Source organism: Larus michahellis, chromosome 4 (assembly GCF_964199755.1).
Source record: "Larus michahellis chromosome 4, bLarMic1.1, whole genome shotgun sequence".
Classification (NCBI taxonomy): domain Eukaryota; kingdom Metazoa; phylum Chordata; class Aves; order Charadriiformes; family Laridae; genus Larus; species Larus michahellis.
The window spans coordinates 2,176,561-2,204,087 of record NC_133899.1 but is presented as its reverse complement, the minus strand read 5'-3'; the positions used below and the strand labels follow the sequence as shown (position 1 = coordinate 2,204,087).

General features: G+C 55.8%; 1 protein-coding gene across 3 annotated transcripts in view; it reads left to right on the top strand.

Moving 5' to 3' along the window:
* Positions 1 to 25,398, top strand: part of ZNF469 (zinc finger protein 469) — a 162,820-nt gene extending 137,422 nt beyond the window's left edge. For 2 of the 3 annotated variants that reach the window (XM_074582720.1, XM_074582718.1), the window contains 2 exons: positions 6,302 to 6,371; positions 10,719 to 25,398. In XM_074582720.1, the coding sequence (XP_074438821.1) occupies positions 10,906 to 23,697 (12,792 nt within the window). In that variant the 5' untranslated portion in view covers positions 6,302 to 6,371; positions 10,719 to 10,905 and the 3' untranslated portion in view covers positions 23,698 to 25,398. The remainder of the gene's footprint in view (positions 1 to 6,301; positions 6,372 to 10,718) is intronic. The other variant, XM_074582721.1, reaches the window with a different exon arrangement.
* The last annotated feature ends 2,129 nt before the right edge of the window (positions 25,399 to 27,527 follow it).

Genomic DNA, 27,527 nt, shown 5'->3' with positions numbered 1-27,527 from the left:
GAGCTCACGGAGGATGCAAAGCAGTGGTGCCAGCTCGTAGGGGCTGGATGAAGGGGGACACCCATGGCATTGCAGTGGGAGGTCCCGGCGCCCCGGGCTGGCATGTTTTGGTAGGCAGAGGGAAGGTGGGCTGGGAGGTGGGCAATGCATACCCCTGTGATCCCACTTGATCTGTGATGTGCCCCTCACCCAGGCTTCTGGGCATGGGTGGGTGATCCCAGCTAGCTGCTTGAAGCCCTTCAAGGCAGCTACGTAAGCCCCTTGGCTCCTCGGGGCAGGTGGCACCTGAAGCAGGTCCATGTAGCCCGCGGCATCCCATCACCACCGGAGATCTGTGTGCGGGGGGGACACGGATGGGACAGCACCCACGGGTCACCCCAGCCATGATTCCACCAGGGACCAGCCAAATTGCCTGTCCTGGTGAGAGATGTGCCGGTACGGCAAAGCCAGCCTTTGCATTTAGCTCAACAGCTTGTTTGCATTCTACTAGCCAAGCCAAGCAGCGGGGCTCGTGCGGGGACAGTCTGGGGTTAAAGCAAACCTTGCAGTGGACGTGGTCTCGGGTTCTTGTGCAGTCTGCAGGGTGTTTTCCAGCAAAGCCATGCGTGGGGCTTCTCCCCCCCTGTGCCCTGGGTGTAATCGGATCCGTCTCCCACCAAGCAAGCATTTGTATTCAGAGCATTTTCTGAATGTTTTGCATTTGGGAGACACACGAGGAATGTCTGCTGGGGAGGGCTAACAGCCTGTGAACCGGCGAGGCGCTGGTCCCTGGCCCGGGCTGCATTTCGGGGACCTGAGCCCCAAGGTTGTCCCTGCTCGGGTCCCACTTCAAACCCTGCAGCTTTCCTGGTGCAAAAAAAGAGGCGTTTTTTCAGTGAAGAGAAACCATGGTTTCTACCAACACCTTCCGGGACTGGTCTCCCACAGAGCATCTCCTGGCCTCCACCGCGAACCCTGAAATTGCAGCCAAGCATTGTTTGGGAGAAGGTGGCTGCTGGAGCAGCGTCGTTGGGTCTCACCGTCCCCAGCCTTCTCCTTCCCGAACCCCCTGTCCAAAGTTGGCACCGCGCCGGGCGGCTGCTTGCAGACACCTTTGCTTCCCTCTGCAGGAAATCTCCATAAATTGCAAGTCTGCCTCCGTGCAGCGCGTTATCCCGAAAGCTGGACCCCACCAGGGATGGAGCTGCTGCAGGGGGGGGACACCAAGTTCGTGTCTGGATGGCGTGGCCCGCCAGAGCCACTGGCTACTTTTATGCTACTTTTATCTCCATCACTTGACTATTATACTTAATCAGGAAGGGGGGAATATTATAATTTTTTTTTAAAAAAATCCACTTTTCTTTTATACAGAGCAAATTATAATCGCTTTTAATTGAAAAAAAAAAAAAAAAGCCGATAATATTCTGAACCAAATTTCTGGAAGAGAATAATTAACAGCGCAATAAATCCCCAAAGGAAATGCTCATTAATCTTGTCTTTCAGAAGCAAATTTCAGAGGAGAGCTTATTTAAAACATTGCTAATAATTATAGGAAAGTTGACAGCTTAAAAGCCCCCAAATCTAGCAGCAGTCTCCTCCTATCAGATTCTGCGGTAACTAGTTCAGGCTGGACGGGAGCGTCTCTGCTCTCCGGGCTGGGGTGGCCCCCACGGCTGTCGGGTACCACCAGGGATGGGAGAGACGCCCCAGGATGGTGCCAGATGGGTAACACGGGAGGAGAGGTCTGTGTCACCAGGGACGGGCTGGGAGGGCTCCTGCCGGGGGTCGTCCCTCCTGCCTGAGCTTGGGGAGAAGCCGAAGGAGGGTGACAAGATCATCTGAACCAGCCTGGTGGGTGCTCTCAGAGCATCCCCGCTGGGGCTGCTGGCCGGTGCCGCGACGCTCCTCGTGCCACCCGTGGTCCGTGAAATGCCGTTCGCTCTGTCTGCCAAACCCTGGCTGTGCGTGGGTCTCTGGGGCCGTTGCGCCCTTTAAGCAAGAGCACCTTGGGGAGGAATAATGGGATTTCGCCACTCTCGCAGAGACCAGCCTCCGCCGGGGAGGTGGCAGTCCATCCGTCTGTCTTCTGGGGCTTGGCAAGACCGGTGTCACCAGGCATCAGTGTAGATGTAGAAGGGATGAGACCAGCAGGAAAGTGGCCTTCCCCGGCTGCTTGCCCGCAGATGGGGGGCTCACGGGACCCCCATGGGTGAAGGCTGGACCCGTGTGCTCGCTGCCGTGCGTCCATTCGACGCAGGAGCAAAACCCCATTTGAAGTCTGTGACTGCGTTAATTGCAATGAGTCAATTAATTTCGCTCGGAGATACTTTGTGTGCGTGTGTGTGTGTGTCTGCCCAAAGGCAGAACTGGCCCAATGAACGTGGGGCAGATTCCGATCTGCTGTGGGCCGCCCCGATCCACCCCCGAGCAGCCGCTCCAGCAGCCGCGCTGCCGAACGAAGGGGAGGAGAAGGATGCCAAAAGGACAACGAGCTAAATGAGGCTTGGGTGAAAATACCAGTGATGTGCTCATTGCTCTCGGGTTTCCTGTCCCCGTTTGACCAGGGCTGGGAGCGGGAGCGGAGGGAACGGCAGCTTGGAGCAGACCCAGGCTCCGCCAGGAGGAAGGAAACGTGATAGTGGCCTGGGAATGGTGTCATTGCCTTTGCTCTTTTGCTTTTTTCTCTTCTTTTTTTAGGGGGGTCACGGAAGGCTGGGAGGGAAATGCTGAGCAAGGCCCTGTCTCGGGGGAGTGGGGCGAGGGGGATACGGTGACGTGGGACACCAGTGTGCCGTGCCATGGCGATGCCCGAGGGGGTCAGCCAGGGCTGGGGGCAGTTGGATTGTTGTCGCTGGGCTCCTCTTCCCCAAAATCCATCCTTTATCTGCATCTCCGGCAGCGCTCATAATCATTTCTCCTCTTGTTCCACCGGCTCCCCTTCAGCACCCTGTGCACAGGGGTGTCGATGGACAGTTTTTTGTTCAATTTAAAAGGAGAGGAAAATCCTGCCTTTTGGCTTATGCAAATTCGCTCCGCTTCGATAACGGATCTGCCCAGGTCACGCAGACCTGGGGAGATGGTGAGATTTCGTCGCGGCAATATTTAATACCTCTCCAAGGCCCCAGTGAAAGAGAGCACTTAATCCCACGCTTAATTTCATTTCTGTGCCTTAAAATACCGAGCGAAGCGAGGGCCTGGGCCCACTCAGGCACGCCGCCGTTCTCCAGACAGGCAGGAGAGCAGCCAGATTTCAGCAAAAACTTGACCAGGGGCCGCGGTCCGTCCCGCTGCGTCCACTTGAGCGCCGTCAGGATGCGGGCCGGCTGTTGGGTCGCCCACAGGATGACGTGGGATGTGCCGGTACCCAGAGCCCTTTGCCTCCCCCAAGCACCCAGCAGGACACCAGCCTGCTTCTGGCCTTCCCATCTTCTGCTTTAATCACTCAAAATGATGTCTAAGGAGTTCATTTTGATTTTTTTTAATTTTTTTTTTTTTTTTTTTTGCCATGCTCCTCTGTCCAGGTACCACCCTGCCCCAGGCAGGTCCTGCCGTGTCGGGGACGCCAGGGGTTCCTGCGGTCCCCTCCCGCCTGCTCTTTGTCATCCGGAGCCATCATTTTCATTAGGCAGCTGCTCGGTACCTCGCTGCCCCGCGCGCCTTTTATCTGCGTTCTGTTAAATGATCTCAAATATGTGATATGATAAAGACAAACAAACACCCGTTCAATTTAGTTCACCCTAATGCCAGACTCTACTTTTACCGAAGTAATTAAGATTAATGCAGTTGATAATTTAGGAAGCATTCTTAAATGTACCCTTCTGGCAGCATCTAACATGTAATTTTACCTTAGAAGATTTATCGGAGCACTTAGGTAACAGATAGTTCCTTAGCAAACAGGAGCATTTAGAAGGAAAATGAAAGATTAATATTTCTTAAATAAATGTCAAAATAAGTCATTCTTTATTACAACCCTACAAAGATGTTGCTGTCAGGCCCGGCCCCTCTGCTGATTCCTGGGGGAGATTAAACCTGCCGCAGTCTCAGGGGCTCGGCGAGCAGGAAGGGAGGAGGTCTCAGATGTCCGATGCCTCTGTTTTTTTAGGGAAGCAGAGGCTTTGAAGGGCTCTACTCGCCCGTGCCAAAACACGCCAGAACCAGGGCAGATCCTTGCTTTGGCGGGGAGTTTGGGAGCTGACCCTGACCTTGCTCCAACCTGTCCCCATTCACCCCGGCAGCTCCCGGTCCGACTCGGCACATCCCAGCTGCCTTTCCCGCTCGGCGATGGGCGAGAAGCGGCTGAGCTAAACCTCAGGAGAACCTCGCCGCTCTCTATCGCCAGCCATCTTATTTCCTTTGGAAAAGACTCAGACACCGTTGGCCGTGGCTGGGGATGGGACCGGAGTGAGGGGCCGTAGCTGATTGACGCCCAGCTCCCGCAACCACCCAGCCAGGGAATTAAGGGATTTGCTTCACCAGGTCACCCTGATCCATCCATCTCTTTTCATGCAGATTGGGGTGACCTCCAGCCAGGGCTGAGCCGTATCCCGTGTCTTGTCCTCTCCCCTCACGCCAGCCACCTCCTCTCCGCCGTGTCCCGGGGCGCATCCCCTCTGCCAGACGTGCAGCCTCCTCTCGCAGCGCCTCGGGGTCTGGCGGCATGAAGATTCAGGAGGGACCCCGGGCAGGGCGCCGAGACGCCGCCTTGCAACACCCCCACATCTGACGGGGCGCCCAGGGAGCTGCCAGGCTCGGCGGTGCCCGCCCGGGGACCTGCCCTCCTCCACTATTTTGCATTATAAGCAGAGGAAGGATTAGGACTGTTTGCAAAATCTGGATCCCGAGCGAAAGTTGGATTCTCACCAGCTTGGAAATTCAAAGCTGTTCGGATCCAGAAAATCAATTTTGGATCATCGTTGAGCAAGAAGCAAACTTTCTGAATAACCTTCCAACTTCTCCTCGGGCCAGAAAAATCTGCTGGAAACAAACTTCTCGCAGTGCTCCTTGCCCCGCCACAGACAGACCAGACCATCCAGGAGCGCGCGTGTGTGTACACCCCCCCAGCATCTTCCCCAGCCCCTCTTACAAGGTCCTTTTCAAGCTGTCGGCACCAAGGCTCAGCTCCTTCCCGCTGCGGTTTCTGCCCAAGGGATGCTCCAACCTCCCCCCAGCCTTCCTCAGAAAGAGCCTCTGTCCATCCCCAAACCTGCCCCTTTCATACCGGGCAGTGCCTGGGCACGGGGCCAGCCCTGGTCCCCATCCCAGCCTGCCTCCTTGGGGGCGAGCAAGCCCCTGGGGCTCCCCAGGACCAGGGCTGGCACGGGAGGTGTCACATCCCACCTGGTGAGATGCTCCCACCCGCTGCATCCTGCCGGGGCGGGAACCAGGCCCCTTATCCTGCTTTTCTCTTTATTTGATCAGAAAATGAGTTAACGTCAGAACAGGGTTTGACGTGTCTGGGTATGACCCATGCGCTCTTGGGGAGCAGTGGACATGGGTTAACTCCAGGCTGGACCCAGGGCTGGTGGCGAGGTAGCAGCAATCCCTTAAAATCAGCTCCTTTTCCCAAACTTGGGAAAAAACGCCCTTTTGCCAACTCAGTCCCAAGGTATAACATAAATGAGCGCTGCTTTGGGAGTGTGGCCTGATCCAGCATGGTACGGGACGGCAATGGGCAGGAGGTGGGCTTCTCCTCCACCACCTGCCCTCCCGGGGCTGGGCATCGCGGGGACCGGCACGTCACCGCCCAGCTGGGGGGCACTGAGGGTCCGGGGATGGTTTGGGGGGGACCTGGCCTGTCGCTGGGTGCAGGATCAGGCCTGGCTGGCAGCTGCCCTGCTGCTGCTCTCAGCACCTGCTGGAGGCTGGCCGGTGCCCTGAGCGCGCGCGGGGATGTGGTTTGGGCTTTGGCTATCCTCAGTCTCCCCTTCCTCCTCCTCCTCCTCACGCCGGGGATGAAGTTTCCTGCTGCTCGGGGCCGTATCCTGACTGCAGTCACAATAAGTCCCTGCCAGGCGTCGGGTCTGCAGGACCCCAAACTGCAGAGGCGGTAGCCGGGATGCAGGGGATGGAGCTGGGATGCAGGAGAGGGGGAGGTGGGACCCTATCTCCACCCGTGCCTCAGTTTCCTCACTTCCACAGCACCCTATGACCACGCACCCTGCCAGAGCCACCCACCCGCGGGGACCCAGATGGGGGTGGCCATGGTGGGATGTTTTTGGGGTGGAAACCCCTCCTTTTGGCAGCCGAGCGCTCCCCACGCAATGCAGTGCCGGCAGCCAAGCCAGACACGGATTCCTGACATATTTTTCTCTTTCCTTTGCAGCCAAGAAATTCATATTTCATGGGAGGTGAAAGTGAGTCCCGGCAGTAGCTGAGCGGCGGAGGGTGCCAAGGTACGGGCCAGCTGACGGCACAGGGTCGGATGCTATTTTTGGGAGCCAGACGCTCTCCTCCTCATCCCCGACGGGCTCAGGGGATGCCCCCGGCCCCGCCGAGCCCCGGCTGCAGGGATGCTTGGGGACCTCCCCGGCTGCTTCTCTGGCCCCGCAGCAACCCGACCGCGAGAGGCAGAAAGTTTAAAGCCTCTGCAGGCTTTGAGAGGGGGACAGCTGACAAGGGGAAGGGATTCTTCGCAGCCCCACCCAGCCAAAGCCCTGCCTGGATAGGATCGACCCGCCTGGGTAGGATTTAAATCCTTTAGGCAGCGGTTAAATGCCCCTTTTTGGGGACAAAAACCCAAAGTGTGTTCAGAGTCATCCCTGCATCTCACGGAGGTGGTGAAAGCCTGCAGAGCTGAGGGGGTTCATTTTGGGACCCCCGCATGCCCCCTGCCCATCTCCCTCCCGCCAGCCGCAGCCAAGGGCATTTGCCTGGGTGATGCCACCCAACTGGCATCTTGATTTTTTTTTTTTCCCTTCCACTCACTCCCACGCCCGTCCCTGAGCCGCCGTTGCCGAAACCGCAGTGCCTCCGGCTGCGATACCCACCCAGATAACAGCAGCCCCATCCCGGGGTGGTTGTTTATTCACCTCGCAGGACCAGCCTGTGAGCTCGCCCCGGCCAAACCCCGACCCGAGCCGCAGTCCTGGGACCCCCCACCCCGACCGGAGCCCCTTACACCCGGCCCTGCGCGTCTCCCAGCCCCATCAGGGCTTCGCTGGACCGGGCGCTGGACATACAAATAGCAAGAACAGTCCCTGCCTTGCTAATCTCAATAGACGATACAAAGAGCAGATAGGCGAGGGGAAGCGTTATCGGGCCTGATTTACAGATGGAGGGCTGAGTCACCGTGATTAACTGACTTACCCAAGGTCATGCAAGGGAGAGGCCGAGCCGAGCGCTGAACCCAGCTCTCCTGAGTCCCCCAACGAGGCCATCCCTCCGCTCCCTGCCATGGGGAAGGAGTTTTTCCTTCCGCCTGGAGCGACGCTCGGCTGAGCCCGGGGAGGGGCTGGGCAGCGGGGCTGGACCTGCCTCTCTGCAGGCAGCGCCGCCGGTTCAGCCCTTTCTTCGTGCTTTGCTTCGGCAGCTGGTGGGGTTTTCTTGTTGGCTGTTGGGCTTTTTTTGCTGTTCACACAACCGTTTTGTTACCCCGCCGCTGTTTTCCTCCAGAGCGGGCTTGAACCCCAGGGAGATGCCTCACCTGCTGCTGCCTTGCCCACGGTGGGGACGCGGTGGTCCCCTTGCTTTTTGTGGTGTGCTCCCCACATGGTGTCCTAGTCGAGGTGCAAAGCTTCAGCATCCTGCTGGTGGGATTCACAGCTCTTCTCTCCTGGGAAGCAGACACTATCAGGGTGACAGAGTCCCGCCGGGACATGCGTGCCGGGACAGCCCTGCAGGAATAAGTGCTGAAGGAACGGGGAAGCGCTAAGGTTCTCGGGGAGCACAGGCAGCCCCAGGGGACCCTCGGCTCTGCCCCTCGAGCACAACGGGCTCTCGGGGTGCGAGGAACTGAGCTGCTTGGCTCCGGGTGCCAGAGAGCCAGGGCGGTGAATCACAACCTGTCTGGCACGTCAGGGCTCCCAGCAGGATGGGACCTGCCCCGTGGAGTGGCATGCCAGGCTCTGCCTTGCCAGCCAGGCTCCTGCCATTGCTGCTCGGCTTGTCCCTGTGTCCCCAAGCCGCAGCCGGGCTGCAGAAGGCTGTGGGTGGCCCCATGTTGGCCCCAGCATGGGAGGATGCTCCAGGGACAGGCGAAAGGGCCGAGCACCCAGCAGGGCACACAATTGCAGGTGAGGATCGCTCTCCCTGCAGCCAGGCAGCCTGGTAACAAATATCACGTACTTTTTTTAAAGCACAACCTTCCTTTGCCCCCGTCCCATCCCTTTCCAGCTCCTCTTCCAGGAGCTGAAACATAAAAACCCAAGAAGTGATGCCACCCAAAGAGAAGCCTGGTCCCGGGGGCAGGCTGAGGAGCAGGCTGAGAGCTGAAATGGTCCCTATTTTCATTTTATTCTGGGTTTCCCATCCTGCAAGGGGCGAACTAAGTTTGGGCTGGATCCGTAAACCCTCTGGTGATGGATGCAGGCAGCTGCCTGGGGAATATCACTTTAAATCAACACGCCCAGCCCTCCTTATCGAATGCCCCATCGGGAGAAGCACTGGCTGAGCCTCACCGAGAGGCCCCACACTTGTGCGCCGTGCGGCTCCCAGGGCTGCCGTGCCATCCAGACGGTGATGTGCCGTGGCCGCAGCCAGCAGGAGGGACCCCCACGCAGGGACGGGGGACCCCCAAGCCCCGGCAAGGGGACAAGCATCAGGGTTTTGGGGAACGAAGCCCTAATTTACACCTTGCCCTTATCTCCCTCTATCATTTGCATGGGATAAATTTGAGCCCATCCCCTTCCCAGACTCTGCCACCACCGCCGGGCATCCCAGCGCATGGATCCCCTTCATCGGCGGGACAGTCCCGTGTGCCACCGGCTCTGTTTTCCCCATCTCCATCCCTGTGCCAGCGCAAGGAGCGCGGTGTTTGTTTCTCCTGGCGCTCAGCACTAATGCACCAGCAAACCCCAGCCCTTGCCATGCAAATCCTGCAGCTTTACCGAGACACAAACGAGCCTTTCCTTCAAAAAAAAAAAAAAAAATTAAAAAAAAAAAAAGGGCTCCTTTATGTGGCTGAAAGAGCACGGCTGTGATAATGTAGCGAGCGCTGGCCTTGGGTATTTTATCTTGGCAAGGAGCCTTTGCAAATTTAAACAGCAGCAAACAGGCTCTTTGCAGTTGTGGCTGGAAGCGGCATAAGTGGCGCATTGTTTTGCAAGCAAAACCCCGGCGTGCCAAAGGGCCGCGTGTGAGCTTTGGCCGGCGCGTGCGGGGGGCGAGCGCGATAGGGTCCGGCCCTATCAGCCCGGCATCCATTTCACTTAGCGGGGTGTGAAATTGTGGAGGAATCCGAGCCCAGCAGCTCAAAGCAGAGAGGGGACCCCGGGGAGCCCCCCCGCCTTGCTCTTCCCCTCGCCGATCTTTGCAGAAGGAGCGGCGGGGATGCAGCCCTGCTATCGCTATATATATATATATATAATAATATTCTTAACGCCTATGTGCTGTAGCGGCACCGTGGAGCGCTGGGTGCTTGCCCCGGGGGCATGCAAAGCGTCAAATGTGAACCGAGAGCCGAGCCATACGTGCCGCGGAGACCCCGAGTAGGTGCAGGTCGCTCCCCTTTTCTTGCAGAAATTCTCACTTTCTGCTCAGCTCGCTGCTGGGCGGGCACGGCGAGGCCGTGCAGCGCGGGGTGGACCCCGAATGGGGCTGGGGGGGCTGTAACAATTCCACCCAGGAGAAGACTAATAAGCCGAATTTCACGCCTCTTTGCAGGCAGGTTGCCCCCTCCCCGGTTCCCAGCAGTATCGTGCCTTTGCCCCCTGCGGCAGACAGTAAAGAAGCCTTTCTGGTGAGGGAGGAGAAAGAAACCCTTTCTGTTTCCAATAGACTTTTAAAAAGAGACTTTTAAAAACACGGGTTTACTCTCCTTTTTAATATAACCTGTGTCTGGGGCTAAAATCCTGGTGGTACCTTTTAAAAGGCTGCGCTTGACTTGTGCTTCACGTCTAACGCCCTGAGGTCCCGTATCACAAAATCAGCTGGGAAATTCAGGACTCGATTTTTACGCTTTCACCTACTTAACAGCGTCTAAAATTGTGAGGGGACGATTTTTGGGTGATGTTGGAAGTTAAGGCAGAGGCGGCAGCAGAAGCTCAAATCCTTTCTCGGGGCGGGGTTGGTGGAGGGGCAGCATGGCCGAGAGGATGCAGTGGGGGAAAATGATGGAGGAGCAAAAAAGCCTTTTGCCGTGCAGCCCGACCTCATCGTCCCTGCGGCTGCAGGAGCAGGGACACGGGCAGACGGGGACACAGGGACACGGGGACAGAGAGCCCTTCCCAGGACGCCTCTCCCAGCCCGGCCCGACAGCCCTTCCCGCTAATCCGTAGGTGGAGCTCTTCTGTCATCTTTTTCTGCTTATGTTGCTAAGTAGTACCCAGAAATAGCTTCTCTGGGAGGAAAAAAGTGCCTCCCTCAGCAGCTTTTGCCAAAGGTGAAATGCTCCGAGCATCCTTTGAAGAGCCAAAAGCTGAAGGGCTTCGCCCTGGGGCTGCTCGGGGCGGGGGTTTCGCTGCCACTTCCTCCGTCCCTCTCCCCGCCTCAGCACCAAGAAAAGGGGCCAAAATATCTCCCCTCCCTCTGCTGGCCCTCTCCCCGGCTGACGGCCGCCCTTTTTCTTCTTTTCTCCTCTCCAGGTCTGAAACGATGCGGCAGAGCCCCGCCGGCGCTCGGGACCCCGCGCCGCCCCGGCCCCGGGGAGCCGCTGCCCCTCTCACCGCCCCGGTGCCCATCAGCGGAGGACCATGCCCGTGACGGAGGGACGGCAGCTCGCAGCGGGACGGGAAAACGGGGTTTTCTAGCCTTTCCCCCCACCTCGGTATCATGACTGGAGAGACCCAGCATGTTTACACCATCGGCGATACTGAGGCCGGCCCCAAAGACCCCGACAAGGACTTTGGCTTTGAAGGCTGCGGGGAGAAGGATGGGAGGGCGCTCGGGGGGGAGGGCACGTCCCCCTTCCCCGGCCCCAAGGACAAGGAGCCCCACAGCCAGCGGGAAGCCGTGATCCGGCCGCAGCAAGCGGGAAAGATCGACTTCAAATCCCTCCACTGCAAACCCAAGTTTGGCAACGAAGGCGCCTGGGGAGAGGTCAAGGGCAGCCCCCAGTCCCCCCCGGGGAAGGGTCGAAGCCGTGAGCGCAGCCGGCGCTCGGGGAAGGGCGAGCGGGGCCACCATCAGCTTTACCGGCTCAGCATCGCCGGCACCCGGCCGAACCCCACCATCGGCATCGCTTACCCCCAGCAGAAGGTGACCCCCCCGAAGAAGCCAGAGGCGAACCATGGCCCCGTGGCCGGCAGCTACCGCTTCCACGTGCCCAGCATCCCCCAGCGCGAGGCCGAGCTCCGGCAAGAAGACCTCGGCTTCGGCCGCTGCTTCCCTGACACCGCCACCGGCCGTACCTCTGCCAACTATACCTCACAGCCCGCTCCCCCCCACGGCCCCAAAGGGCAGCCCCCCACCACCGGCATCCCCCTCAAGAGCCCCGGCACCAATGGGCAGCTACCTTATTTAGAGTTTCAGGCAAACGGGGCCGACTCCTGGGCTTCCCCGGAGAAGAGCTTTGCCGGTGCTAGCTATGGGATCTCGGTGCAGAAACCCAGCTCTTTCCCCGAGGGTGGCAAAGCCGGTACCCACGGTCTGGGGGCTTTGCCATGCCAGTACCCCTTCCAGCTGCTGCACGACTCGGGGAAGGAGCCGTACCGCAGCGATGCGGGGAGCCAGGAGTACCTGGACGTGGGGCTCGCCGCTGGCCAGCTGGCTCACGGCGCCTTCGCCTTCCACTCATCCTCCAGAGAGTGGCAAGAGGAGGCGCTGAGCGGCGGCTCCTACGAGAGCGTGTCCCCCGAGGGCAGGCTGTATGGTTTGCCCGCGCCGCCGCCGCCGCCGTTCCTACACCCGCCGCCGCCGCCGGCCCCGCACCACAGCCCGCTGCCGTGCTGCAAGGGCAGGAGCGAGCATCCCGCCGACCCCAATGGTGCTCTCTCGTCGTCTGGTGCTATCGACCAAAACCCAAGCACTTTCCAAGAAAACCAAGCTGTTTTTCCGTCTAGTTTACACTCGCCTAGTATGCCAAAGCCAGTCGGTAAGAGGCAAGCCTCAGCGAAAGACAGTGTCCCCAGCCCGCGGCTGCTGGTCCAGAGCAGCCCTCTGAGAAGGAACATGCCACCAAACTCTCTCTCCCAAGTGCACTTTCAGAGCAAAGCCTATTGCAGTTCACCCGCGGGCAGCGCCAGCGCAGGATCCGTGCCTTTCGAGACAAGCATTCCCACTACGGCACCCACCCACCCCAGGCTTGTGCAAGCTTGGGAAGGTGCCACTAAGGCGTTTTCTCCCATGGACCAGAACTCAGCACCTTATTCAAACCCTGTTGGAAACCAGTTCTCATTCGAGTGCCAGTCTGGCCCCGAGCAGAGGCAGCACAGGCAGAAAAGTGCCAGGATGCCTTGGCAGCAAATACACCTCACTTCTGCAATGCCCGGTCAAAACAGGCTAGAGCTGTCGAGACAGATCACCAGCCAGAAGCTCCCCTTCCCCCTGGTCACGTCGGAATGGCAGGGGAGCGGGAAAGCTCAAAAAGGGCCCCCTGTAAGTAACTCTCCAGCATATCACAGCAAAAAGCTCTTGTCAGGAGAGAGCCTCGGGGTCCAGAGGGGAGACCCCAACTCGACAGGTGCTTTCTCTTTCGAGAGTGGGAAGGAGCCAGGGTCTCCTGCCTGCGATTCCAGAAGCAAAGCCCTCTTCTACAGCATGGGTCAAGCAGGTCCTCCTCCCTCCAGGAGCTCCTCAGGCTCAGCACTGGTCCTGCCACCATCAGCCTTGGTGGCTGCCTCCCCTTGCGAGTCCCCGCTGCCGTCCCCTGTCCCCAACCCCACCTGCAGCAGCACCTGCTCGTCTCTCTCGCCCATGTCCAGCAGCCCGCTCAATGCCGGCTTTGAAGACAGCCAGATGTCCGTAGCGCTGACGCCCTCTCCTTTCTTCCAGCACCCCTGCCATCCCAAAGACGGCAACAAAACCTTCCACCCCTCTGATGTCCTGAGCTCCAGCTCCCTTCATTACCACGCCCTGGACTCCATCAAGTCCTTTCACTTCCCTCCTGATGCCCTGAAAGATGACAACCTCCTGAAATGCGCCCTGGCAAGCCCGTTCCACAAACCCGGCATGGAGGTGGCCAAAGGATGCTCGGATGGGCTGGATGGGGAGCAGCCTCCACCGCCGTACTCCTCCCATCACTTGCTGGCCAGTTCGCTCAGCAGCGCCAGCCTGGACCAGCTGGACGTGCTCCTGACCTGCAAGCAGTGCGACCAGAACTACAGCAACCTCTCCTCCTTCCTGCAGCACCGCCAGTTCTGCGCCTCCCATCCCGCTCCACAGGGAGAGGGCAAGGATGCTCCCCGGGCAGCCGAGGGGCGGAAAGCGCTCCCCCCAGAGCCCCCCAAGCCCTCCAGCCTGGGGCTCTCTCCAGACCCCCAGGCGCATTTGTTGGCGTTAAACAAGAGCGATGACTTCTTGCTGGATGGGGAAAGCAAAAGCGAGGGCAAGGAAGATGCTCTGAAGGGCAGCCTCTTCAACGGACTCGCTGCCAGCTCCCTGCCGCTCACCGCCTCAGACCTGGACATCGACGACGCCAAGCTGGACAGCCTCATCACCGAAGCCCTCAACGGCCTGGGGTACCAGTCAGATAATCCGGAGATCGACAGCAGCTTCATAGATGTGTTTGCTGACGAGGAGCTGACGGGCATGAAGGCAGCTGGCGGTGGGATGTCCCACAAGACAAAGGAAGCCCAGGTCTCGGAGACCAAATCAAAGCAGGCGGCGGCCAAGGAGAAGGCAGCGGGTCAGCCCAAGGCTGGCTTTTTTTATGAGGACAGCCATCGAGGTGGGGAGCAGGTGAAGAGAGGGGCAGGAAAGCAGCACCTTCACAAGGGGAGGCCGGCACAGAGGTTGGCAGCCCAGGAGCCAGATCCTGGGGCAGCAGGAGCGGAGAGGACAGCCAGGCTGCGGGCAGGCAGGAAGAACAGCATCCCACTGGTCACCACACCCTCCAAGTCCATGTCCAGCCAAAAGCATCCCAGGAAGCTCAGCCAGGAGCCTCCGACAAAGAGTGAGGTGGGGCCAGGTGTTGCCACCAAGAGCTCCAAGCCACCCCGGTTCTCCATGAAGGAGATGAAAAAGCGTAAGCCCCGAAGCGGGACATGGAGCAAGGAGCTCATTCACAAGATTGTGCAGCAGAAGAACAAGCTTCACAAACTACAGGTGAAGAGCAGCAAGGAGGCACAGTTCCCCCAGGTCGCCGAGAGGCTGACGCCAGCTGCCAAGGAGGGCAGGTTTCAGGAGTATGACTATGTCTCTGACTCGGATGATGATGGGGCAGAGTGTAGCAAGCTCCGGGGTCGGAAGAAGCAAGGCACAGGATTCATCAGAAGGGCCAAGTACAGCTTTAGCAAGAAACGCCCAGGAAGAAGTGAGAGAGCCAAAGAGAAAGATCCAGCCTGGAGCTATAGCCGGAAAAGAGACAGTCAGAAAAGGGAGGCACAGGAGCACGGGGGGGTCCCAAGCCAGGAGGATGGCGAGAAAGAGGATTGTGTGGCCAGAGTCCGAAGACGGAGCAGTCAGTCGTCCACCGGCAGCAACCACAGTGATAGCGTGCCCAGCAAGATGGGGACCAGCCCACCCCACGCTGATGGGGCCGGCTCGGGCGGCGAGAAGGGAGGCACACAGAGGAGGAGGCATTCGGGCAGCCCAGCACGTGTGCCAAGGACTCCACTCAGCCTTCCCGAGGAGAGAAGCCCAAAGAAGAGCCAAAAGAGCAAAGAGGACTTTCCCAGGGGGAGCAGGCCGTTTGGCTCGGCCAAACCTTTGGTAGCAGGCTCCAGGACACGTCCGAATACTGAACCAGGTGTTCCTGTGACGGACTGTGCAAAGGAGGAGCCATTACCACAGCCCCAGGAAAGGCAGCTGCCCAGCACAGCCACCTCGGGCAGGAGCCCCGTCAGCCTCTCCTGTAAAGAGGGGGCAGAAGAGCCCAAAGTAACAGCAAAGCACATGGGTGAGGTAGGAGAACCCACCCCAGATGCTCAGGACTCACCTGAGCTGACCATGGTCAACCAGCGGCATCAGTTTGCCCCTTTCATGAGTGATGGGCTGAAGTACCATGCAGAAGAGCTAATTGCTACATCCCACAGTGGTCACGAAGCTAGTCCTGGCAACGTGAGTGCTGCCTACTCGGAAGTGGGCATCAAATATTTGAAGGCACACGGGCTCTGTGACAGTCGGAAGGACTATCCCACGCCAGTTGCCCCATACGGGGGGGATGCAGTGGGGATGATGCTCACTGCCAAGGCGCCCGATCCCTACGTCAGCAGCGACAATGCATTTTTCAGTCCCAAAGGCCTTCCTGGTCACTACGATGACAACCTCTTCTCAAAGCCCCCAGCCTTGGGCTCCTCACACATGGATGACATGTACTTATGCCGGGATGACATCAATACCAGCTCCTTTGAGCAGAAGCACGCCAGCATCTCCCCTTACACTGCAGAAACACCGCAGGGCAAGGTCTCCTCCCCTCTCAGCTTCGATTCCTCTTCAATATTTGGAGAGCTTCCCGTCACCGAGTTTGATCCACCACTGTACGAGAGTGTTTCTGCAAGCAAGGATGGTTATGTGACAACATTCACCTGCCCTGGCAATCCCCCCAACAAGCCACTGCCATTCGAGCAATCGTATCCACCGTTCATGCCAGAGAAAGACTGGTCCCTCATGGAGGAGGTGGCCCCAATGCTGCCAGAAGACATGACTCAGTTCCACAGCCTTTCAGTGGAGAAGCCACTAGCCAAGAAATTCCCAGAGGAAGGACCTGTCCCCACCAACCAACTCTCCCTGCCGCTGACGGACAGGATAACGGATTATAACGTGACTTTTATGAACAACATATCAGACGACGACCTGGAGATCAAGCGATTAGTCACAGAGCTGGAAAGTCAACTGCAAACCAGCAAGCTGGATAACGAGGCATCCATCGCCCTTCAGAAACCCGAGCAACACGTTGCTGCCCATCTGCGAGGAGGGGCGTCCAAGCAGTTCCCACCACTGCCGGTTGAGCAAGAGACGGGCCAGGAGAAAGGACTGTTTTTGGGAGACGAGCTGGACAATTCAAGCCTCTGCATCAGGGAGAGGCTGGGAGGCGAGAAGCCGGCCATCGCGAGTGCCCATGGGGACTACGAGAGACCCAGGGAGCCCTGGCCCTGCCCAGTGGAGCTGGGCTCACTGGAGGCAGGGATGTGCACACCAGCCCCGCTCACCACAGACCATTTCTGCTCCAAAGACAGCGGCGAGCAGCTCCGGGGAACTGTGACTGCCAAGGAAAGTGACTCTGGAATGATGGAAAATGAGTCTTCCTCCAAAAGCCTACCTGGCTCACGTACGCCAGACCAAACAGAGGCTCCCGTCTACACAGACCCTGTGACAAAAAGCCCTCCTGTTGTCACCAACTCCATGTTCCCCAAGACCGTTGAGGCAGCAGAAGCAACCAAAGATCCCCTGCCATCCCTGCCATGCCAGCACAGTGCCGAGAGCTTCCCTGTGCCGGAGAAAGCAGATGAAAGCCTTGCTGATGCTGCAGAGCTGGAGAAGTTTGACGCCAATCTTCCAAACCGTAAACCTGAATTTGGCTTTCAGCAAGGTTCTACCCCAGCTTTGGATCTTGCCTTTTCGCCTCACATCAAAGAGGTCCCAGATACAGAAGAAAGACCCTTAAGCAGACCTGAGTCACCTAAAATGGCAAAAAGCGCCATGGACTTTGAAGAGGATAGTGGTGGGTCTGTGTTGATGGAAGAAACGGAGGAGAGGAAGAGCCCCGCCACCTATCCAGCCCCCGGACTCAGCGACAAAGCCAGCAAGCAAAAAGTGCTACTGTTCGATATGCTGAGTCTGCCCAAGGAGAGCGACTGTGGCTCCCAGAAGATGTTGGCATCCCAGGAGACGGCTGCCAACCCTCTGCAGCAGCTCCAGCTTTTTGTTGCCCGAACAGTGAAGAGCAACGAAGAGGAGTTGCTGATGCCGTGCTTCCCCATGCTGCTTGCTCCCAGCCACCCCTCTGCCACCGCCCGCGTCCAGCCAGAGCAGAAAGAGGAGAGTGGTGGTGCCTTGGAAGGGGAAAATCAGACATACTGCCCTGCCCAAGGGGAGGGGAACGTCCCCATTGGAGGCAACGTGGAAAATATTGCTGCCCCAGCGAAACAGGCTGGGCTTTTGTCCGGTGGATGCGAGCAGCTGGAGTCGTTCAGTGCAATGGGCTCTTACCATGCAAAACAATCCACGTTTGCGAAGCCGGAGCTGCAAAATAATGTAACGGAGCTGCAGCACTTAGCAAATGAACGTGTGGAGCCGAGTGATATTAATATCCGTGCAGATGGTGTTTCCCAAGAGCGTAATGACCTCTCGCCGCTCAAAAACACAGCGGTGACCCCACTGCCGGGGCAAGGAAAGAAAGCTGATCAGCTCATGGAAGAGCAGGAGCAAGATAAAAACAAAGCGACCTTGGCATTTAAAAAACATGAGCAATCCCATTTAAGCCGTAGTTTGCTCGAGACAGAAACGGTGGGCAGTGCAGCAGCAGAGAGGCTGGAAAGGAATCAGGTGGGGCAGGGGGCACAGCCCCTGCCCGTTGCTCCCACAGGTCCCACCAGCCCCCCCGGTCCCACTGAGGAAGAGTTCCACCAGGATCACCACTTGGTGCCGGAGACGAAAGCCAGTGCAGTCAGTGCAAAGACTCCCAGAGAAGAAAATGGCAAGAAGTCCCTCAATGGCTGTAATTACACAGGTGAATCTCCAGCTAGCTTGCCCTTGCTGACCAATTTTTCCAACTCCAAATGTTTGCAAAGCGGTGAGGCCAAGGGAGAAGAGGTCCTCGGCTTCGGCGCTCAGCTTTCAGATGAGAAGAAATACAGCGCATCCCTGCTTAATGCATCAAGTTCATTCATCACGAAGAGATGTCCTCCTGAGGCCAACAGCCACCGTGTCCATCACCCCGCCATGACCGCCACAGAGCAAGGGACGTGGAAGAGGGCACCCACCTTTCCTCCCTCGCTGCATCACCGTGGGGCTGTGCTGACAGAGGCGGTTGGGGATGGTCACTGTCACCTCCCTGACAGTGTTTTGGGTAACTACAGACCACCCGAAAGAGAAGGGACAGCAAGACTCTGCACTCTGCTGCACGCTGATGGTCTGTTAGGCTCTGCCTTGGAGACGGATGGTCCCCAGAAACAGCCCAGGAAGGACTGCTCTCTTCCCTGCTCGCCACCTTTCAACCAAAAGAGTGTTGGGACAGAGGTACCCAAAAGCACCAGTGCTGTGCTGTCAAGTTCTCATTTTAAAGAAAACCAAGTGTGCACCATCACAGATCTGGTCATTAACTCCATTCCTCCAGAAACACAAGATTACCCAACCCAGCCCACGAGAGATCCTCTACCGATCATCGGAGAAAGAGAGGTAAACCTGAATCAAGAGAACAAGCTTGAAAGCTGCTCTGATGATGGAAATAAGCACCAAAGTGAAGTAGAGTCTTTGTCCAATGGTTTTGTTTCTCAGCAGGTGCCAGCAGATGCCAGAAGTCTTACAAGGACTGAAGATCTTGGTGCTGCTGAATTAAACGGCGATGAGTTTTCAGAGGCAGCAGAGGTGAGACTTGGTGGTCTTCCCAATACCACAGAGAGTGGAGCAAAGAGTTTAGAAGGGGAGAAACCCAAAACCCATGGGACTGGAGAAGCTGGGAGTTGTGTGTTAAACAATATGGGCCAAGGAGAGGGCAATATGCATAACAGTACTCCAAACCCTTCCCAAAATGAACTTCACAAAGAAAAGAAGCCAAATGGGCTCCCAGTGACCTGTGACATTTGTTCAGCCACTTTCCGATCCAAGCCTGGCCTGACCAGGCACAAAGCTGTCAAGCACCAGGTGAAGAATGGTGGTGTACCGCAGCCCAGCAAGACTCCCAGGTCCACTTTGATTCCTGCAGACAAGATATCGAAAGCAGCCCAAAAGGTGCCCAGGCGGAGCCTGAAGGCTTCGTTCAAAGATAAAACCCGCAGCTCACAGATGCCAACCACCAACGTTGACCACATCCCCAGGAAAATATGCCCAGACCTGGAGAAGGAGCCCAGCACCCAGATGCAAGAAGTGGTCAGCAGAGTGCTCAGTGACCTCAGCGTGATCTCCTTCGAGATGTCCCAGGAGCTGCACCGCACACATGTTCTGCAGAGGGAGATGAAGGCAAAGGAACCACGCTTAGAGACGAGGGGAGCAGGCGAGGCAACAGCTGGGAAGCTGGACCCAGGACAGCAAGCCAGGAAGGGAGAAAAGGGCAGAAGGAGCCAAAGCAAAGATCCTGGAGATGCGAACAGCAGTTCTGAAAAGAAGCTAAATAGGAAAGTGCGACGAAGGAAAGCAAAGGTATTTCCCAGCAGAAATGATCCCAGTGTTTCATGTGAACTGGAGAAGACGGCAGGTCCTCCCCCTGCTGCCCTGAGCTCCAGCCTGCCTAGGATCATGGAGGGCTTGCATGAGCCAGGCAGTTGCATCTCCGCAGAGGAACAAAATAGGTACAACTCAACGCAGCACTCTCAAAAAGCTAAGCAGTCCCCTTGTGCAGCTGAGCTCCCAGAGGACCCGGGTGACAGAATGATGTCTTCGAAGGAAACAGTCAGCGAGGAGTCAGTGACAGGCACAGCTGCCTGTCCCGGGGAGGTGGAAGATCCAAATGGAGCGGAAAACACACAGGCTTGCAAAAAATGGGTTAGTGGATTTGTGAAGCAAGTGGAGAAGGGATTGGGCAAGGTAGGCAAAGAGCAGCATCATGGTGCTGATGGCATGGAGGAGACGGATGCTGAGACAGGAGACAGTCCTGCAGCAGGCAGCAGTGCTGGGAACCAGGGTGGTGTCCCACAGAGTCCCACAGCTCCTGCTGAAGAGGGTCTGCCGCTGGAGACGCATAATTCAGAAAAGACACAAAATGTTCCTGGGCAAAGCACTCTGCAGACCACACCGGGGACCAGCCCTCCTCCGGCCAAGCCAAAACACTGGGCGAAGGCAGACATGCCACCGGGCAGAGAGCACTGTGTGGAGAGCGCGGCCGTCTCAGACCTCCAGAGCTTATTTGACGATGACTCCACATTCTCACAGCTGTTCCCCCGGGATGACCAGTTTGTCCGGAGAAAGTGCACACGGGTGTATGGGAAGCGCAGCAAGAAACCCAAGGCCATCACCGAGGTAAACCTCCAGCCAGCAGGTGCCATCGACCTCTTCACGATCCAATTAGCTTCTGACCTCAGTGATACCAGCTCTTTCTGTGTCACCAGGGAAGACCCTTGTGAATACGAAACCATCTCTGTTGACGATGCCTTAATGCTAAACATGTGTCACAGCAGCAAGGCAAAGAGCGGAGATGCTGCTCCCAGCGGATCTAAAAGCATTGCGCCAAGGTCAACCTGCGAGAAGACCGACCAAGGGAAGGAGGACATTGACCTGGAAGACAACATGATAACCTTCTTGTGCCAAAACAGCCAAGTGGACAACGTCCCCAGCTTGAACATCTGGGGGAGCCTGGAGAAAGAGGGAGAAAGCCTCTCCGCCGAGGACATGTTTGAGCCTCTGATGGACCTCGAGGATGAGCAGTCGATCAGAGAAGTGAGCTCTGAGCCCCCTGACCTGGCGGAGGAGCCCTACAATGGTAAGGCTAACGAAGTTTCAGACTCTCCCGAATTTCATACCATCGACATCGAGATGCTGAACGCAAAGCTGAAAATGAGAGACATGTGCTTCTTCGGCCCTTGCGAAGATCTTCCTGGCCATGGGGAGGACAGTGCTGGCACTTTCAAGCCAAAGTTGGGCCAGCACAGCAAGCACAGAAGTAAGCTAGAAGATGGGAAGCTGGGGAAAAACCGCAGTGAGATAACCATCAAGGCCAAAGACAAGCAGTACAAATGCAAAGTCTGCTTCCAGTGGTTCCTGACATTAGGAGAGCTGGACTTCCACAAGCTCTCCCATAACCCTTCCCCTCCACCTACCTGCTACATGTGTGTCCAGCGCAAATTCAGCTCCCGGGAGCAGCTGAGGGACCATCTGAAGGAGAAGCACGCTAAAAACAAAGCCGGTCTGTGGGCTTGTGGGATGTGCCTGAAGGAGATCTCTGATGTCTGGATGTACAACGAGCATCTCCGGGAGCATGCCACCCAGTTTGCTCGCAAAGGGCAAGCACAGAAGTCCGTGATGGGCCTGCCAGCCTGCTTCGGTGAGGACAATGCCGCTGTCACCCACTTCCTCAACACCATCATGTATCGGAAGCCCAGCAGGTCCTCCCGGCACGCCGACCCCAGCAGCAAGCATGCCGTTAGCAGAGAGAGCAAGAGCCCCAAGGAGCTGCCCCTCGAGCCGGAGGCCAAGGTGTTGAAAGACCCCTCAGAAAGCAACATAAAGGTGAAGCCACCTGCACCCAGCTCCTCTAAAGCGTCCGCCAGTCCATCTCCAGAGCACGTGGCAAAAAGCGAAGGCACACCAAAATCTGTCCCCATGCACCCAGACTGCAAGGATCCTTCCAGGGACTGTCATCACTGTGGCAAACAGTTTCCCAAACCCTTCAAGCTCCAACGGCACTTAGTCGTGCACAGTTTACAGAAGATTTACTTGTGCCACAAGTGTCCGATGTTCTACCAGGAGACCAAAGAGCTTCGAAACCACCTCAGCCAGGAGCACGGGATAGTGGAGGAGCAGGAGATCAAGCACACCACCCTGTACGCCTGCGAGCTCTGCGCAGACGTCATGCACGTTATCAAGAAGTCCTTCATCTGCAGCATGTGCAACTACACCTTCTCCAAGAAAGAGCAGTACGACCGGCACATGGAGAAGCACCTGGCAGGAAGCAGCAAGACTTTCAAATTCAGAGGGGTCATGAGGCCTGGTGTTGCCTCCAGAGAGGGCAGGGAGAAGATGAAAGAGGACAGCTCTCTCCGGGAGGGCATGCCACCGAGCAAGAAGAGGAAGATGGCTCACCATGGCAGCTCACTCCCGCGTGGCTCACCGGTCCATCTGGACCACACTAGTGACCTTCAGTTGGTAGAGGCTGCAAGCCCCAGCCTGCAGGCTCCCACTGACTCCCTGCCTACAGCACCCGGTGACCCAGGAGCACCCCAACCCTCTGTGAAAACAGAAGACCTGGTGGGTGACTTCTCTGACCTCCTGGCGGAGATGGAAAAATCCCAGTTTGACACCCTGCCTCCACCACCCTGCCTCTCCCCATCTTTGCCACAGGCTGTGGCGAGCAGTCCGGAGCTCAGCCATATCGCTGCCCTGTCTATCGAGGAGCTGGAGAAAGGAGCGTTTGATGGGAAACCACTTCCTTTCTTGGACTCGCCTGAGTTTACCATTGACCTTGCTGGCTTGGCTTGTAACCAGGCCACAGATCAAAAGCTCTCTCCTCCGCACCTGACCGAGAAACGTGGCTACACCGATGCCCATAAAAGAACAAGCGTAGGCAACAAAGATGAAAACATAGCGGGTGCCCTGGAAAATCTTGATGCAGCCACGGATGCCATGGATGGTATCCCATTTCTCCAGCTTGCTAAGAAGGTCTCAGAGCTTCCTGCCCCACAGGCAGAGGCTCCGTTGGCCAAGGAGACTCACAGGTGGTGCAACCCCAGTGCCAGTGATGCCTCGTCTTGGGAAGATGCATCTAAGGCCACGTCTCCAGAAGCTGCCCACCACCCCATGGCCCTGAAGGACAAGACAGCACCACCCACGCTGAACAGGACTGCCAAAGATTCAACCCTGCCGAAGAAGAGCACGGGTAGCCAGCCCAGCAGTGAGGCAGCTCCTGGTGTGGGCAGCCCCAGCAGCAGCACCGAGGAGGGTCAGCAACCCATCTCGGGGAAGGAGAAACCCATGCCCGAGGCTAAGGACAGCAGCACTAACGCCAAGGATCAAGGTGGCAACCCAAGCAAATCCACTGGCCACCAGCCCAGAGGTGAGGCAGCTAGCAACGCTGTGAGGCACAGCCACGTGGAGCCGAGCAAAGCCACCAGCAAGCTTCACCCCAAAAGGCGGAAAGAGCACAAGTCCTTGAGCCACCGGGGCAGCTCCGGCTCCCGGGAGAACATGGAGGGAGACGGGAAAAAGAAAAAAGCCCGGACGCCGTGCCCAGGAAGGAGCGAGAGTGCTGGTGAGCTTAAACGTGGCGTCTGGAGCAACACCGAAGCTTCTGCCCTCTCCCCCGGGAGGAGGGAGACACACTGCAACAAACTGGTACCCAAACCCAAAACGGGCACCCAACTGAAGAAGATGGTCCTGGACACTTACAACCAGAAGAAGGGGGAGCTCCGTCACGCCAACGGGGACACGAAGCGCAGGAAGGCTATTCTGGGGAAGAGCCTCCACCAAGTGTTGGCCAAGGGGCCAGCACCGTCCCCGCGTGGCTCCTTGCACAGCCCGCGAGCCGCTCGGGGTGCCAAGCCGGCCGGCTCGGCCAGCTACCGCACCGCCGAGTCCCAGAACAACCTGCTAAGCCAACTCTTTGGGCAAAAATTAACTAGCTTTAAAATTCCTTTAAGAAGAGATACTTCAGAGTAATTTATGGAAGTGACTTATGGTGATCCTCAGCTGCTTTCATGGGGTTTGCAAGGGAAAAATTATCAAAGCATTAAATTCGTTTGTGTAGCATGATTTCTCTGTCTAGCTTAAATGAACTTGCACTGCAGCCTCTGTGAAATAGTTTGCTTTGTGTCTACTAATCTACTTTAATTCACCTGATTTATCATGCAAATGCTAGAACTTTGATGTTGCTGATGATTTTCATGAACTGAAATTGTAATCGCTTTGGGCAGACTGAATCGTCGAGAGCAATTGCTTTATTGCAGAAGTGCTGAGGTTATAAGGATACTTGCAAATCTCAGACCCTTTTGAGACTGTGTCTGTGTTATCTTTGTACAAAGTACTTGAAGAGATGAACTTCATTCCGTAGACGTCTTATTCATAAGGTGCAGTACACTGTAGAAAGCAAATTTTTTTTTTTGAAGATTTTGCACAAATAATCCCGTACGATTCATTTAATTGGGAGCTGGCCTAAGAGATGATACAATTAAAAAAAAAAAAAAATTAAATTAAGAATCCAGTGTCCTATATTTTGACAGCCATCCCTATGAATTTGTTTCTACATCGTCAAGAGAATAACGAACTGGCTCTGGGGCTGCCGGGGCTGTCGGAGCCCTTCAGAGGATGCTGCCGCTCTTTGACCACTGTAGACGATGTAACCGGAGGAGAGCCGCCACCGCGAGCAAACTGCACCTTGACACTTGTGACAAACTCTGATTTTTTAGGGTTGTTTGGGTTTTTTGGGGTTTTTTTTGTTTTGTTTTTTTTTTTTGTGCGTGCGTGTGTGTGTGTTTTCTTTTTGTTTTGTTCTGTTTGGGTTTTTTTGGTTGGGGGGGAGGGAGGGGGTTGCGCAACAACAAAACTGTGCCAATTTACCGCACCAAAACGGTACTGTCCGAGTGCCCTCAACGGTATCGCTTCTAAACTATCTTACTGTATTGAGTTAGTGGCTATATAGGTATCCGCTTTTTACTATGCAGTTACTGGTGCTATTCTTCTTTTGTAATGTGAATACAGACTTCCTTGATTGAAAAATAAAAGGGAACCATTAGGAAGTAGCCGTTGCCTGTAAAATAAAACGAAGCAGGAAAAAAAAAAATAAATAAAATTTTAAAAATCCAATTTTAGGGGGTAAAAAAAAAAAAAAAAAAATCCTGTATGCTGGTACTCCGTAGTGTCAAAAAGGTTATCTCACGTTAAACGAGCGCGTTGTACAACCGAACTTTTGAATCTGGAAAGAAATCTCAGGTGCAAACGAGGACATGGAAGATAATGAAATACTATTGAAATACTCCCAAGTCAAGGAGGTGAAGTAATGCACTGATGTGATATGAACAGTCAGAGTACTTTGCGTCTGTCCTGCAATTATTATTTTTGTTTTGTTTTAGATTTAAAAGGAAAAAAAAGAGGCTTTATTCTGTTAATATGTATCTTTACAATTCTTTGTATTGTATAAAAATATTGTAGGTAAATTACCTTGGGTGCAATGTGTTCTGTCAAAAGTTTTTATTTTGATATTTTGTCAGAGAAGCAGAGAGAGAGCAGGAAACGCCGTTTTATGATGTTGTATGTGTGCTTTTAAAGTGCCTCTTTAATATTGTTAAATAAAGTATGAGATGAAAATATGGGGTGGTACTGTAAAATCATACATGATTAATCTTTTCAAATATATTCCAATATTTTCACAGAAATTTCCTGTCTGCGTGATGTCTGTGGGGTGTTCCTCCCTGGTTGCGTCCCGTACCCCACGGTCCCCGTGCTTCCCTCCTCCCACGCGCATCTCTAACCAAACGATGATATTTCTAATTGACAGTGGGATGCTCTGTATGTCTTCATGGTGTCCTCTGTAAAGTGGCCGCAGGAGGACGTTGGTGCAGCTGCCATCACCTTCCAGTCATTTGCAAAGCAGTGGAGCTTCTCAACGGTGAAGATGCTCGTGCGTCTCCTCTTCCCCACTGCATCTTGCCCGACTCCTACTCATGGAACATCTGTCTTGCCCCCACGGTGGGGAAAAAAAGCCCAACTTGACGGTGATGGCCTAGTTTAGTCATCACCAAATAGTGATGGTGATGGCCCAGTTTGGGCATCATTAATTGGTGATGGTGATGACCCAGTTTGGTCATCATCAGTTGGTCATAGTGATGGCCCAGTTTGGGCATCATCAGTTGGTGGTGGTGATGGTGACGGTGATGGCCCAGTTTGGGCATCATCAGTGGTGATGGTGATGGCCCAGATAGGGCATCATCAGTTGTTGGTGGTGATGGTGATGGTGATGGCCCAGTTTGGGCATCATCAGTGGTGATGGTGATGTTGATGGCCCAGTTTGGGCATCATCAGTTGGTGGTGGTGATGGTGACGGTGATGGCCCAATTTGGGCATCATCAGTTGCTGGTGGTGATGTTGATGGCCCAGATAGGGCATCATCAGTTGCTGGTGGTGATGGTGATGGTGATGTCGGTGGCCCAGATAGGGCATCATCAGTTGTTGGTGGTGATGGTGATGTTGATGGCCCAGTTTGGGCATCATCAGTGGTGATGGTGATGGCCCAGTTTGGGCATCATCAGTTGGTGGTGGTGATGGTGACGGTGATGGCCCAGTTTGGGCATCATCAGTGGTGATGGTGATGGCCCAGTTTGGGCATCATCAGTTGGTGGTGGTGATGGTGACGGTGATGGCTCAGTTTGGGCATCGTCAGTGGTGATGGTGATGGTAATGGTGATGGCCCAGTTTGGGCATCGTCAGTGGTGGTGGTGATGGTGATGGCCCAGTTTGGGCATCATCAGTTGGTGATGGTGATGGCCCAATTTGGTCATCACCAGTTTGTCCTCAAGCTGACCTTTGCTGGCACAGCACTGAGGTCTGAAGGTAGGAGGCTGACACAAAGCCGGGCATATTATATTCTTTAATTACTGTTGCAATCATAACATTTAAACGCTGTCAATGAGAGATAGCTCCTAACCGCAGGCTAGAATCCTTGCCACTTGGGGCTTGTAACTAAAACTGCAGGATTAATTTGATTAATTGATAGAATTATTTTCCAAACTACTCTTTTGTTTATGGAGGCTTAAAATGCTTGCCGCCTGCACCCTCCTGGTGTGTTGCAGAGTGGAGATAAAGTGGCTGAAAATAATTAGTATGGCTTAATTTAGGGAAAAAAATAACCTCAAAAGAATTTTGCAGAAAATTTAAGGCAGCACATTTTACTTTGTTTTGGCAGGAAATATTATGGAGCTGGAAATGGGACTTTTATGTTTTTCCCTCTCCTATATTTCAGCAGGGCTGCAAACCTACGGGGCGGAAGAGTATTTCACGCCTGGTTGTTACTGTAGCTCTCCCCCACCTTCAGATTCCTAACCTGGGCACCTGGAAATGAAGTCCCCTGGGAGCCACAGGGTTGCTGCAGGGGATGGGACTTGTCCTGGTCCCTGGGCAGGGTGCGGGGACACCGTCCTAAAGCAGCACCCACCTTATTGCAGCACAGGCCACAGGCGATGCTCGCCTCGGGTACCGCTCCCTCCCGAACGCTGGTCCCCAGGGCGATGCTAGCATCATCATCCCTGCAGCTCTGAAGGATGAAACGTTTAATTCTTCCCTTTCCCCTCTAAGTGAGAGCGGGTTTCTTTTTTCCCCCATCCTCTCCCACCTGCTCTCACCCGCATCCCCCTCCCGCAATCTCAGCACCTGCCAAGTGAGTGATCCCCCCCGCTCCCCCCCCTCCACGTCCATCAGCTCCCCTCGGCTCCCGAAAGCCCCCAGTTTTGCTGAGTCCTGCGTTATCCAGCAGCGCTTGACACTTGGAAGATTGCAGG